The sequence below is a fragment of the Capricornis sumatraensis genome, chromosome X (assembly GCF_032405125.1).
Source record: "Capricornis sumatraensis isolate serow.1 chromosome X, serow.2, whole genome shotgun sequence".
In the NCBI taxonomy this organism is placed as follows: Eukaryota; Metazoa; Chordata; class Mammalia; order Artiodactyla; family Bovidae; genus Capricornis; species Capricornis sumatraensis.
Genome location: NC_091092.1, coordinates 128,897,382 through 128,911,170, shown reverse-complemented (window position 1 = coordinate 128,911,170; position 13,789 = coordinate 128,897,382). Strand labels below are relative to the sequence as shown.

The 13,789-nt window shown below is 40.2% G+C and overlaps 1 protein-coding gene across 1 annotated transcript in view; it reads left to right on the top strand.

Moving 5' to 3' along the window:
* The window catches only part of CDKL5 (cyclin dependent kinase like 5), a 107,456-nt gene extending 95,021 nt beyond the window's left edge, over window positions 1-12,435 (top strand). Inside the window, exons 15-17 of the mRNA XM_068962994.1 lie at window positions 4,252-4,351; window positions 9,908-10,027; window positions 12,049-12,435. Coding sequence (XP_068819095.1) covers window positions 4,252-4,351; window positions 9,908-10,027; window positions 12,049-12,435 — 607 coding nt within the window. The remainder of the gene's footprint in view (window positions 1-4,251; window positions 4,352-9,907; window positions 10,028-12,048) is intronic.
* The last annotated feature ends 1,354 nt before the right edge of the window (window positions 12,436-13,789 follow it).

Sequence of the window (13,789 nt, the reverse complement as noted above, 5' to 3'; positions counted from 1 at the left end):
CTTTCCATGAAAAGACGAAGTGTTTAGAAGACTGCTGTCAAAATTGGGTTAAAAATTGACACTTAAACAATAAACCAAATTAATTAGAAATCCCAGTAGTTAAGATAAGTGAAGAATTGCTGTCACTCACTTGCACAATCCCAGGCTTTCTCTTCTTGTAAAGTTATGAATACATTGGTATCCTTTATTGTCATTATAATGCACAGAATTATTCCTGTAGAATTAGTCCCCGACTTTCTACCCTCAGACATTAGCCAACCGACCCCTAGTCATACTGGCAGGGGAAGGGAGGTGACAGGGAAAGTGTCACAGTCAGCTTCTCTTTGATGCACCTTCTCACTACTGCTCTTGAGGGGATTATAATGGAGCTCCCTGGCCCTCTGTCTAACTGGTGGGTCGCTTGCCTTGAGTCTGTGAGCAGCTTGAGGTCACACCCTTTGTTTTAGTTTTTCTCTGTATTTCCAACACCTAACACTGATCCTGGCACATACAGAGGTACTCTGTAAATGTTGATTGGGTTTGATTCAGTTGGTTTTCATTCCTTCCTTTTTTTAGGTGTTTCTTTTGAATTCTCTTTCTTTTAAACCCCTTATGGAAATAGTAGCTGTTCTGTTAGATAATGTTTGAGTGCCATGACTATTCAGGAAGGAGACTGTTATTGTTACCCACCCCTCTCCCCACACACACACATATATACATATATTCTTCCCCACATCATGCTTGCTGCACCCCCCACCCCTCCCCACCCCCACTGTGTTTTCAGCCCTGGATAACATGCCAAGTGACAGCTGAGTGGTCCTTCTCAGAGCTCCCGTCCCTGAGACTTAGGTAATCACCATTTGCCCTTCTCTTGTGTTGCTCCCCTGTTGCCTGTATAGTTAGTTTGCTCAGTACAGCACACAACTGTTGACTGAATGAGGTAGAATCAATAACAGGGTCCAGAATTCACAAGTGAGATTAAGTCACAGGGCTCACTCTTACCCACTGGGTGCAGTACTGGTTATAAATGTTCAAGTCCTTTTTTTCATTCATTTGTACAGCACACAGCGTTATAGGTGCCTGAGTTCCTGGCAGCTTCTCTCAATCCCTGAGTCTTTCTTGCAGGTTTTTCTCCTTCGATTTCTCTGTTAATTCTGTATGTGTGTGTTTCAGTGTAGCTTCTCCCTCTCTCTACCTTTTCTCTCTCTGTCACCCTCCCTCCCCCACTGGCACTCTTTCTTTCTCTCTGACTTCCTTTTATGTCTTTCTTTTTGTGATGCATGCACACTTAACACTTTACTCCTAACTTTCATCCTCTAATTCAAGGGTAATTTCTTTTTCTTTTTTGTTTTGGCCCCTGGAATCTTTTCCCACCTGGATCTTGACCCCACTGCCTCTCCATGGCTTCATTTTGAGGATACTTTCCTCATTATTCCCCTTTCCCCGGACTCTAGTTTATCCAATGCCTCTGAAGAGACCCTGCAGAGAGTCTTTGATTCATCATCTGTGATTTGGGGACACAAGGAATTGCAAACACTGAGCTTTTTGTCCTGCTCCTCCTTCTCTTTCAGTACTGTCCCCCATCGCCCCTATACTCTCACCTTCATTTTATTGGACAGTCTTCTTCCTCCTAGGGCTGTTGTCTCAAGCCTTCACTTCTTCTCATGCCAATATTCACATTCTTATAGTAACACCTGTCCCCATCCTGAAGATGTGGTCATGATGAATGTGGCCCCCTTAAAGATTTCCTCAGTTGGCAGAAACCACTTTAACTGCTGACCCTCAGCAGACCATTGAGATTTTGTTATACTTTAATTCTGATTAGTAAAAACTTCTTCCCGTTAACCTAAATACTCTGCTGTCCTTCTAGGTTATGTGCAGACCCCAGTATGGAAGGACATGAGCTGTATCATAAGCATATAATGCTTTAACTTCTGGAAGTTACAAATTGTTAAAAATAGTATTACTGGTTAGATTAGATGCTCTCTGAGGTTTCTTTGAGGCTTCCCTGATAGCTCAGTTTGGTAGATTCTGCCTGCAGTGCAGGAGACCCCAGTTCGATTCCTGGGTTGGGAAGATCTGCTGGAGAAGGGATAGGCTACCCACTCCAGTATTCTTGGGCTTCCCTGGTGGCTCAGCTGGTAAAGAATCTGCCCACCATGTGGGAGACCTGGGTTCAGTCCCTGGGTTGGGAAGATCCCCTGGAGAAGGGAAAGACTACCCTCTTTCAGTGGTGCTTTTGTGTTTCCAGCAACTACTTACACTGTTCTGCTATGTTTCCTAGAACCCTCACATAACTGAATGCTGTGCCTAGAATTTAGTTAAGGGCAGTCTGTCTTTAGACCCCATCCAAGGGTTTCATCTCCTTAATCTCAAAAGTACTTGTCATAAGAAACTTTGACCAAATAGGCCCAGTCTGTCGTTAGGATGAGAGTGTTTTTCCCAGCAATACAGCATTGAGTTTACGGAATCTTTAACATTTCACTATTTCATTCTCACTCATTCCATCATGTCTGAAGTTTTCTCACTTTCAAAATTGCTAACGCATCAGAGTCCCAATACTAATTATTTTATTGGATGTGTTGTATTATGAAACTTTAACTTCAGAGCTTGAAACTCTCAATGAGGTTTAAAATTGTAGTTCCTAATGAGTTTCAGAAACACTTGAGCCTACAGTACATGTTTTTACTTCCTTGGTATTCCCGTTAACTTTTAGGCTAAACACTTAAGAATGAATGACCCTTGCTCCTTCAAACAGTCATAGTTTTTACTTCTTGTTTTTTGTCTGTTTGTCTCCAAATTGTTTCCTTTGTGGTCTTTTATCTTGAGTTCTTGGCTTTTCAAATGAATTTTCTATTCTGTAAATCTTTTTGTTATATTTTTAGTCCATGTTTGTTATTGAAATTTAAAAGAAGTAACAACAAATCACCAATAATCCTACTACCCAGAAATAACTAAGTTTTTTTTTAAATTTCTCTCTGCTTTACAAAAAATTTGTGTATATATACATATATATGACTTTAAAAAAATATAGCTGGGCTCATGTAGAAAGTTTTGAATCAATCCTGCTGTTTTCACTTAGTATTATAGTTGAAATGTTCCTTCATATTAGTGAAAATTCTGTGACAGTGTGATTTTAAGAATAGCTTCACGGTATTTTCTATCATGTGGATCTGTAATAGATTATATAAATGTTTTCTGCCTTCACATAGATTTAATCAAGTAAAGGATGCTGGTTTGCTCATATTTTTTAGATGTTCTAGTAACTTCACTGTTCAGTACTCTAAAACCATAAGTATGAATGAATTCCATCACCTTTAAAGTTTCTACTCTTGATTTTAGGGAACAGCTAATAGAAGGAATTCAGTCATTTGAGAAGATGGTTTTCCACAGGCATCTAAATGTTCAGATTCAAAAAAGGGCCCATGGAATGTGCCTTTTTCAAGAATGACACCATTGCAGTTGTTTTTAAGACCATAAATTAAATTAAGTAACATAGGGCCTCTGTTAACATATAAGTAGTCAACTTCTTGGGGCCAGTGGCTTGTTTGCTCTCTTTTAATACCTCCTATTTGTATTAAAATACCTGGTGGTGTCAGTGATACAAAACTTAAAGTCGTTATTTCAAGTCAGAAGCTTTTTTTCCCAAAAGTGTGCTTTGTATTAATGCATTATCCTGTCTCTATTTTTTCTTACCTTATCTACTTTTTATTTAGTTTTAATACATAGGTATAAAATTTTCATAAAGGAATTTTCCAATTTCAGGCAATTTTTACTTTTATTTGTAAGGTTTCTGTAGCAGCATTGATTTTTTTTTTCTTTTTTTTTTTAATGTTCAGTACCTTGGTAAGCCACTGATAATGAACTTGTTAAGCTGGTTTTTAAAAGATAAATGGAAAAATGAAGATACTGAAAATGTTTTTGTTTCCCTTGGAGGGATACAGAAAAGGCATCCTTCAAATGTGTGCTTTCCAGGCTCTCTAATCCTGAGGTTTTCAACAGCATAAAAATGGTCCTGTAGCATAGTTACAGATCATTTGTAATAATGTTCAAATTGCTAGTTCAAGTGAGCCTTTGCCAAAGGCTAATCATTAACCATGCTTCATGATATTCAGTTCCTTCTGTGCTTTTTAGAGGTTCTTTACCTATGTGCTTGATTCTTCATGGCTATTTGAACCTGGTGTCATGCATTTTTAGTCTTCATTATATTTGTCATATAATGGTAGGGGAATGATTGAAAGATCAATATGATAAAAATGTCTTCCCATTTAGGAAAAGTCCTGAAAACATTAGTCATTCTGAACAACTCAAGGAAAAGGAAAAACAAGGTTTTTTCAGGTCAATGAAAAAGAAAAAGAAGAAATCTCAAACAGTAAGTAAATGGCCAATTTCTATTTACAATGGCATACAAGTCTACATTAGTCTGTGGGATCTTTACACTTTGTACATGGCAATCAAAGTGAATTAATTTCTTACTGATACTTGATATGCATATACTTTATATGTTTCTTTCTCAAATTCTATACAACTTCCTCCTCCCACAGAGCCTTTTCTAGATTCAACAGAACCTCTAGGAATAGGAGAAATTTAATTTGGATGGAAGAGAATGCTTTAACCCTCTTTCAGTAAACACCTTATCCGTATGGATTTATATTCATGTAAAAGTTATGAACCTTCAGGATTTATTTCTCTCTGAGGGTTAAAGATATGTGAAAATTTAGGAAATGGTTTTGGTTTGTGTTTAAATCTTAGAATTCTTAACTAACCCATCATTCATCATTCTCCCCTGGCTGGTTATCTGATTCCCATGTTGCATTTCTGGGCTGCCTAGTCACAGGAGCTAGCATTTGACATTTCAGGGCTTGCTTTAGTAGGAGGACATGTTTATCTTGTGATTGAACTGGAAAATGGAATGAGTCTCACCTCCTGAGAGCCTTCCACCTGAACCAAGGGCTGGCTGCATGAAAGCATTCATGTCATATCACTGAACCAGGCATGGATTCTGCTGGTTAGTGACTTGAGAACACATGGAGAAGCCAGGCCTCCAGGCCAGTGAAAACATCTTCACCACACGAGGCATGCTTTGCTTTATGACACCTTTGAGTCTAGACAGGGTTGTGTTGGCTATTTTTAATTATTTTGTTTCTAGTTTTACTTCATATGTGATTGACTCTCACTTACTTAACAAGGAAAAAGACATAATCAAAATGACCTACTCAGATGGACTTCATTGATTTCATCTCTTAAAATGAATAGATTAGACTCAGTTTTTCTGAGGTCTGTTCCATTTTGAAAAGTCTTATGACTCAATGGTAAGTAATGGTGAGATGATAGTAACAAAGAATATATTTGAAGTAAGGATTTAATAAAGGCCTTTCTAGATTACTGGGCTTCCCTGGTAGCTCAGATGGTAAAGCGTCTGCCTACAATGAGGGAGACCCAGGTTCAATCCCTGGATCAGGAAGATACCCTGGAGAAGGAAATGGCAACCCACTCCAGTACTCTCGCCTGGAAAATTCCATGGATGGAAGAGCCTGGTAGGCTACAGTCCATGGGGTCATTTATCTTTCTTGTTTGTTAAATTTATGATGCCATTATAATATAAATAAGAGCTCATTAGAAAAAAAGGTCAGAAAAATTGAGATAAAAATGATAATTTCCAATCTTACCACCCTATCTCAACTAGTATTAGGATTTTGGTGTATTTCCTCCTAGCTTTTTAGCCGGTGCATATGTTTATGAAAAGAAGGTGGTTTTTTAGTTTGCTTTAAATAATAGTAGTCATTCTAGTACAATTTTGTATTCTGGCTTTCTAATAGTGTTTCTATCACACATACACACAGTATATATGTTACTACACAGATTTTATTATCTTCATTTTAATGGCTTATAATATTTCTGAAATGTTCATTTTAAAAAAAAGCTGGCTACATTTCTGACTGAAACTCACTTAAAGTAGAAGGTCCAATCAAGGTGTCGCTTAGTCACGTATTAACTACATACTTTGTTTAAACCAGATGAAAAAACAGACCTGATTTGAAGTAGTGAGGCTTAAAATATGTACAGTGCTAATAAAACTTTTATTATCTGTGGAACATATTTATGCATTGTGAATATTAAATTTAGATTACCTCCTCCTAACCACTTATTATTTAGAGATTGTTTTGTTTCTTAACCTCAGGCCCATAACCATTGTGGGGTTGATTAAATGAAAGTAGCAAGACACAGGAATTGAAGGTGTTTTTGTGTATAGATTTAGCTTTTGATGTCTGCCTTAGACCAGCATTAAACCTGTGGCTCACTATGGCATGAGTCAAGTGTGTACATGTTGACTGTTACTCAGGATCTGGTTTGAATTTTAGATGTATAAATAGTGTAGGTTAGGGTAAATAGGATATTTACTATTCTCTAACATACTCTTCACTTGAACTTACTTGTTTCAGGGTTTCATACTTTTCATTTTTGATATGTAAAGTAACTGCAAATAATCTCTGCACAGGTCACAATGACTTAAGCCTTCCAAACCAAAAGTTGTTTATACCTCTGCATTTTTTAAATTAAAATAGAAAAGAAAATGTTTAAAGGGCTTGATATCTAAACTAAGATTTCCAAAGAGCACTCAGTGTAGTATTTCCTGGCAGACCACAGGCTGCCAAGTTTGATATTGTGGTAACTGCCTCCTTCAAATGAGCATTGGAACAGAATTAAATTCAACTTTTCTTCACTCACTAGAACTCAGCAAAAGGAAACCTAGGTAAATGAACTTTGAAGGACTTAAAGCATTGTGGCCTTTGCACAAGATGGAACAAAATGGAAACTTGATACCCAGTGCACAGAGAGAAGTCTCTGGATCTTAAATCTAGTTTAACCCCCTTATTTTGCTGATATAGGAACTGCCCAGGCAAGTTGTGACCTGCCTGAAGTTGCACAGTCAGTTTGGAGAGCCCAAGGTGGGTTCTCTTGGATAGCAGGCCCAGCTCAGTCCCTGCCAGGGTCCCACCAGGAGGTGTGGAGCGCCTCCTGCTGCTTGTTCTTGAGAATGCTCTTTTTTTAATGTGAATTTTTTTAATTGAAATGTAATTGACTTACAATATTATATTAGTTTCAGGTATATAGCATAGCGATTCAGTATTTTTGCAGTTTATGGCAATGGCACCCCACTCCAGTACTCTTGCCTGGAAAATCTCATGGACGGAGGAGCCTCGTAGGCTCCAGTCCATGGGGTCGCTAAGAGTCGGACACGACTGAGTGACTTCACTTTCACTTTTCACTTTCATGCATTGGAGAAGGAAATGGCAACCCACTCCAGTGTTCTTGCCTGGAGAATCCCAGGGACAGAGAAGCCTGTTGGGCTGCCATCTATGGGGTCGCACAGAGTCGGACATAACTGATGCAGCTTAGCAGCAGCAGCATACTGAATTAAAAGTTATTACAAGATAATGGCTAGAATTTTCTGTGCTATACAATATCTTTGTTGCTTCTCTATTTTATTTATTATTTTTTTTCTAATTGGAGTATAGTTCATTGACAGTGTTGTGTTATTTTCTGCTGTAGTAGCAAAATGAATCAGTCATACATACACATATCTGAGGGCTCTCTTGTGGCCTCCTTAGCCACACAAGTTAAACTCTTCACGGATCCCTATCTTGGGAACAGGAAAACTTTATGGGCTATTTTTCTTGAATGTTTTCAGACACACCAGTAAAAGATGATCTGAACTTTCACAGACATTCTGGTGCTCTGACAATTGAAATATCCAAAACAGGGTAAAGTCATGCCAAAAAAATCATTCACTATTGTAAAGGTGCCTGCTTTGACTCAAGCAAATCTGGAAGCCGCCTTGGGAAATCTGGCTTCAGTTCCACATTCAGACAGTTACATAAGCCCTCAGAGCATATGGTGACTTTGCCAACTTGGTAATTGTACCCTAGTTAGTTAGCATCTCAACTGGTAATCATGCTTCAGTTTGGAGATTGAACTTTCTTTTTCTTTACTTTTGTGGCATATTCTGCATTGTGCCAGCTATTTTCCATGGCATGAATACTTCTCACAGTGTAGAGCCAGGCTTCTTCCTCAACAGTAGAATCCTGCAATATTGATACATTCCCCTTCCAAGTGATGTTTTCTGGTTTAAGAGTTGACCACGTTCAAAAAGGTTTGCAGTATCTTTTCCTTTTTCCTAAATAGGCATGTGGATTACATGAGATTATTTAGTTGCTTGAGTCCCCTCTGGAGATTGGGAAGAGATTGAAGTTCATCGATAGCCCTTTAAACATAATTCTTTATAACAGTAATATTTCTGATAATAAATAAATCCTTAAGTGTTTTATAAGCTGAATATGAATATATGTGTGTAAGTCTCTAGAGATGTTCCTGCTGTAGGTATTGACGCTGTCCAAAGGTTCTTTATACACATAGAAGTTTCTGCATGTCTTGAATTTACATTATTAGCATCTTCATGTCCAGGTGAGAAATGACACAAAGCCTCTCTACATGCACACACAGCACAGAGATTCTTTCAGTGACTGTTAATATTTAGCAATTTGAGGGCATCCAAGGGCTAGGATTTTCGATAAGAACACCTTTTTTTTTTTCCTTGGCAATTAGTTTATTTGTATCTTATATTGCAGACAGATTCCACCAACGGGGAGAATCCAAGCATCAAGAAATCCCTCTTTCCTCTTTTTAATTCAAAGAATCATTTAAAGCATAGTTCTTCTTTGAAAAAGCTTCCTGTAGTCACTCCACCCATGGTACCCATTTTTACGTATGGTAGCCCTGAAAACTGCTCCAGTAAACTTGTTTTACTGATGACAACAGCATGTCTTTTATTTTCATGGGGTCATATTCTCTTTGTGCTAGTTAAGTACCTGAGCCAGTTCCATAAATTCACTGAGATATAAATTTTTTTACATTCTGGAATTTCTGAATCAGTTAAGGAGGTTGAAGCATAAAGGGCTATTAAACAAACCAACTAGTGAAGGGCTAGTTTGGGTTGTCTAATTAGCCAGTTGTTGGCAGACAGTATTCATGAAATCCCTTATTTCCTGTACAGAATTCTATTAACATTTACAATTAACAAATGTCTTTTCGTTTGGCTCACAGAGTTTGTTAACACTTGGTTGGCAGTTTGTTTCTTTGAAACCAAGTTAAATTGACCAAATTGAGTGAGCTTGCAGGCTCCATGAAAAAACAACTTCTGTTAGTTGGTGATTTGCTCTTTCCTTGCCTGGCTCTAGCTTTTGCTGGTCACTTAGTTGAAGGCCAGGGCTTTTGCTTGGCATTTGGCGTTACTCTCCTGTGTTCACTAGAGTCGGCGAGTGGACCAATTGCATTTATTTGGAATTTGTGGCACAAATTTCCAGCATTTTCATAGTGCATAATGCTAGACCCAGATCTCCTGGGCAGTGTCTTGGGAATATGATTCAAACCATACTTTCTCACTTTGCTATCCTTGAAAGCCTGCTAGACTTCTTTGGCACCACCAAATACAGTGTTTGGATCATTTTCCCAGCAGAAACACATTTTTGTTTTATTGAACTGGTTCATAACCTAACTGCAATATGGAATGAGGATACGACAGCAATTCCTGGTACAGCCCAATTTAACTGCTCTCTCTTACAGCGACTAAAACTAACAGCATGGGAATGCTTGAAGGGTTAAGGTTTAACAAAGCTGCATGACATCTGCCAATTTTTCCTACCGCAGGGAAAATTATTAAGAGGGCAGCAGACTTTAACTAGCATCACTTGCATTGTGAACATTGGGAAAGTTTTGATTTCTTTTTTATCGAGTCTTTTCTTTGGAGGGGAGGGGATTGAGTTTTGGTTTGGTTGGATTTGCTTTTGTTCTCTTCTTGGGTGTGGCTGCGTATCCTAATGAGGCTTACCCGTGTGCTTATTGAATCCTTGTCCGTATTCTGCTCTAGGTGCCCAATTCTGACGGCCCTGATCTTCTGACATTGCAGAAAGCCATTCACTCTGCTAGCACCCCGAGCAGCAGACCCAAGGAGTGGCGTCCTGAGAAGATCTCTGATCTACAGACCCAAGTGAGTGGTGCCTGCATCACTCTTAGACTCTCAGACTCTGCGGTGACTGGTCTCTCCTGAAGAGAGGGCAGGGTTGAGAAATTTAGCCTTTCAGTGTTACAGCAAAGCTGAGAGTCTCCCCAGAACATACCCTCAGTGATAGCCAGATGCATCTTAGGAGTCCGGATGAATCTTGCTTCAGTGACCCATGTCCTAATGGAGAAAAAATGGGAGCTTCCATTAGTTTTCACCTGAGGGGAGGGGAGAACTGAATAAGATACATCTCCAGCCCAGAAACACTCTGCAGCCTAGGAGAGAGAGAAAATCCACAGATAACAATAATTCATGGTAACAGTGAGGCGTGCCATAAAATGTGAGGGAGGGTAAGAGGATGTAGTGCGAGCACCTTGAAAAACAGATATAATACACTTTCTTGGAAGACTCTTTAAGCTTCTGAAATCTATACTAGTTTTGATAGAAAACTGGCAAACATTCACGTTAGGAACCGAATATTAGACAGTATGTATAGTCACATTTCCCTGCATATGGCTTGTATGCCATAATTTCTCTGTCATACAAGCCAGATACTGAATCCATAAATTTTTCATGTAACTGAGGTCTTATCTCCTTGAAGCAAACTATTTTGATTGGAAATTTTAAAATATTGTATATCTTTGGTGTTACATAATAACATAATCTAACTTGTTTTCGATTGTATTCAATATTTTCTAAATCTCTTATTCTTCTGAACTGTGAGCTTTAGAGGCACTAAGGTTACGTGTGTCTATAAATGACCATGAATGTCTGTGATTTGGAGGAAGAGGTTCTGTTTTTATAAGTTTGTTGTTTACTTTCTCTAACTATAAGCTGTTACTTAGAGCTGCTGACAAGAGCTCCCTAAATTTCAATCATACTTGCCCAATCATTTATATTTTCTGCTTGTAATGTATATAGGCTGGAGGGGGGGGTGCCACCTACCATGGGCACCACAGAACGTTTCTGGACAGACTCCGGAATGGCCATGAGGAGGACACTTCCCCAAGAGCCACTTCTCCTTGAGTCAGTGCTCAGGCAGTAGCCCCTGGATTTCAGTGCCATCTTCCCTCGAATCTTTAGTGTGTCTTGAGATTATCAACCTTCTGCTTGGCTTTGGCCCACTTGTCAGGTTCTGTGGTGAGGGCCGTGAGTGTCACGGTGCTTTCCCATGCCTTTTCTGGTGGTGACCTTGTCAAGTCTGACAAAAAGGAGAGGAGGACCCTTCCTCCTGCCGTGAAGTCCCCCTCCCAGTGCAGCACCCCCTGGGGCCTCATCCCCAAGCACACAACACACAGGCTGTTAGGAATCAAAACCCTCCAGTTAGTGAACTGTTTTAGAGTCTGTAGGGCTGATGCTCATTTCTCTGTGCTTGGCATTTTTAGTGCCCATACCTTACCTCCCCCTCAAAACATAGTGAAAACCAAAAAAAGTTAGAGTGCAGAAAGGAACCATTGGGATTTTGCAATGCCAAGGGAAAGGGAAAATCGAGGAGATAAGAAGAAAAGGGGATAAACAATTTTTAGCAGAGTATGTTGCTGCCTGTTGAAACGTTACATTTTTTCAGTGACTCTTGCAGCTAGATATGGTCAAATGGCTGACTTTTTGCAGGTGAAACCTAAGCAGCAGCTTTCTGTGGAGCTGTTGGGAAGGAAGTCTTCTGCAAAGGGCAAGGCATACCCCTTCTTTCCCTTCTTGCTGGTTGGTGCAGGAGATTCCCCCCTTCCTCCCATAAAGATGGGTGAAGCCAGATACAAGGTGCCTAAGCCTTGGATCACTCACCACACCAGCTCTAGATTCCTTCTACATTTCTAAGCTTTTTTGTTAAAGAAAAAATAACTTCCATCTTTTCTGAAGAAGAGCAGAACCACAAACAAGTCTGGCCCCTCTTGCCCCACACGCACCCTCCCTAACTCCACACAGTCGTCTCAGATCTGCACTCCATTTCCTCCCACCTTTCAGGTCTACTCTAACTTAAACCCTACATGCACCCTCATCTTTTCTTTCAGAGCCAGCCATTAAAATCACTGCGCAAGCTGTTACATCTCTCTTCAGCCTCAAATCACCCGGCTTCCTCAGACCCCCGCTTCCAGCCCTTAACAACTCAACAAGCCAAAAATTCCTTCTCAGAAATTCGGATTCACCCTCTGAGCCAGGCCTCTGGCGGGAGCAGTAACATCCGGCAGGAGCCAACACCAAAGGGCAGGCCGGCCCTCCAGCTGCCAGGTCAGATGGACCCTGGTTGGCACGTGTCCTCTGTGACCCGGAGTGCCACAGAGGGGCCTTCCTACTCTGAACAGCTGGGTGCCAAGAGTGGGCCAAATGGGCACCCTTATAACAGAACAAATCGGTCCAGAATGCCAAATCTGAATGATTTAAAAGAGACAGCCTTGTAATGTGTGCTGGAGAAGGGGGGCGGGGGTGGGAGGGGACAGGGACAATCCAGTTAGAAGGGGAGGGGTGGGTGGGGTGGGTGGGGGAATGGGCGGGGCCGGAGTGGTAAGCCAGTATTTTCAGCTTTATGAAGGTGTGTGCAATATTGTATGTGTGGGGCCAGCTGGCTCCCCACGGCCACAAATGCTAGTCAGGGATCTTAGAGCCACAGGAGTTCCTTAGGGATCACCAGTCCCCACGAGTCTTGTGTGAGAATGCATAGCGTGCCATTGAGGAAGAAGACATTCTTGCCAGGTTCTCCCCCTTACGTTCCAGATTTAGTGCAATCGCCGTTGAACTTGGGAAAGCCAGGGTGTGTTCTGGCACTGCAAGTGATAGAAAAATAGGTGTTGACTGATATCCTTACCACAGATTTGTTTCCACCTAGACTAAGTGTGGGGTTTGTTGTAATCCAAGAGTATCCCTTTGAAGGGTTAGCGGATGACCTAACTGTATGTCTTAAATTGTTTTCTAAACTTCCATATTTGATAGGGTTTGTAACATTTATTTATAATTAATTAATATTGTACTGTTATAATCATTCCTTTTCTGTTAAATGTAAAGTTACTTTGAGCTGTTTGGAACATTGTGAAGCAGTGGGACAGCTACAGTAGTTTCTATAAAAACTAAACAGTAACATTTATATATTGCATCAGGAGTATTTTATTCTATATATAAATATATATATGATAAATGTCTGTTTTATAAATATAATCATTTAAGGAAGTATCGTTATGACACTATCTGCCATATTTTTATACATTTGTGATATGAAGTGAGTATTATATTTCTAATCAAGGGAGTTGAAATTGTGGCTGCACGGGAGTGTAGTGGTAGGAAGCTTGCTCAACTTTGAGACCCCAGCAGCAGCTTTTAGACACGATCCTTGGTAGCAGACAAGATGCAACAGCTCCTCCCGAACCTGCAGGGGAAGAAAGTTGGCTAGGCCAGTAAGAACTCCAGCAGGCCTATCTCCGTCCTCACACACTTGGCTCCTGTTCATGTCCAGGGACGTTCCTTGCACCTGAGGGGAGAACAGATCCAGGGTTACTCATGGGACTTTGTAGAGAAAACGTACTCTTCTACTTCCATTAGTGTAGAGCGTAGACCAAAGATTTGCCAGTGAACATTCCTAGTTGTGAGGTTGTTAGAGGTATCAATCTGCAGATCTTGCATACCAGCTCTATGCTCCTGAATCCCACGTGCTGTACTGGAGACTTGCGGCTGGTAGGATGGGAAATACCTGTGTGGCACTTCGGTTTCTAAATGGTTTTTTGTTGTTGTTATTGCTCTTTCCAATATATTTAGAAGGCTCCT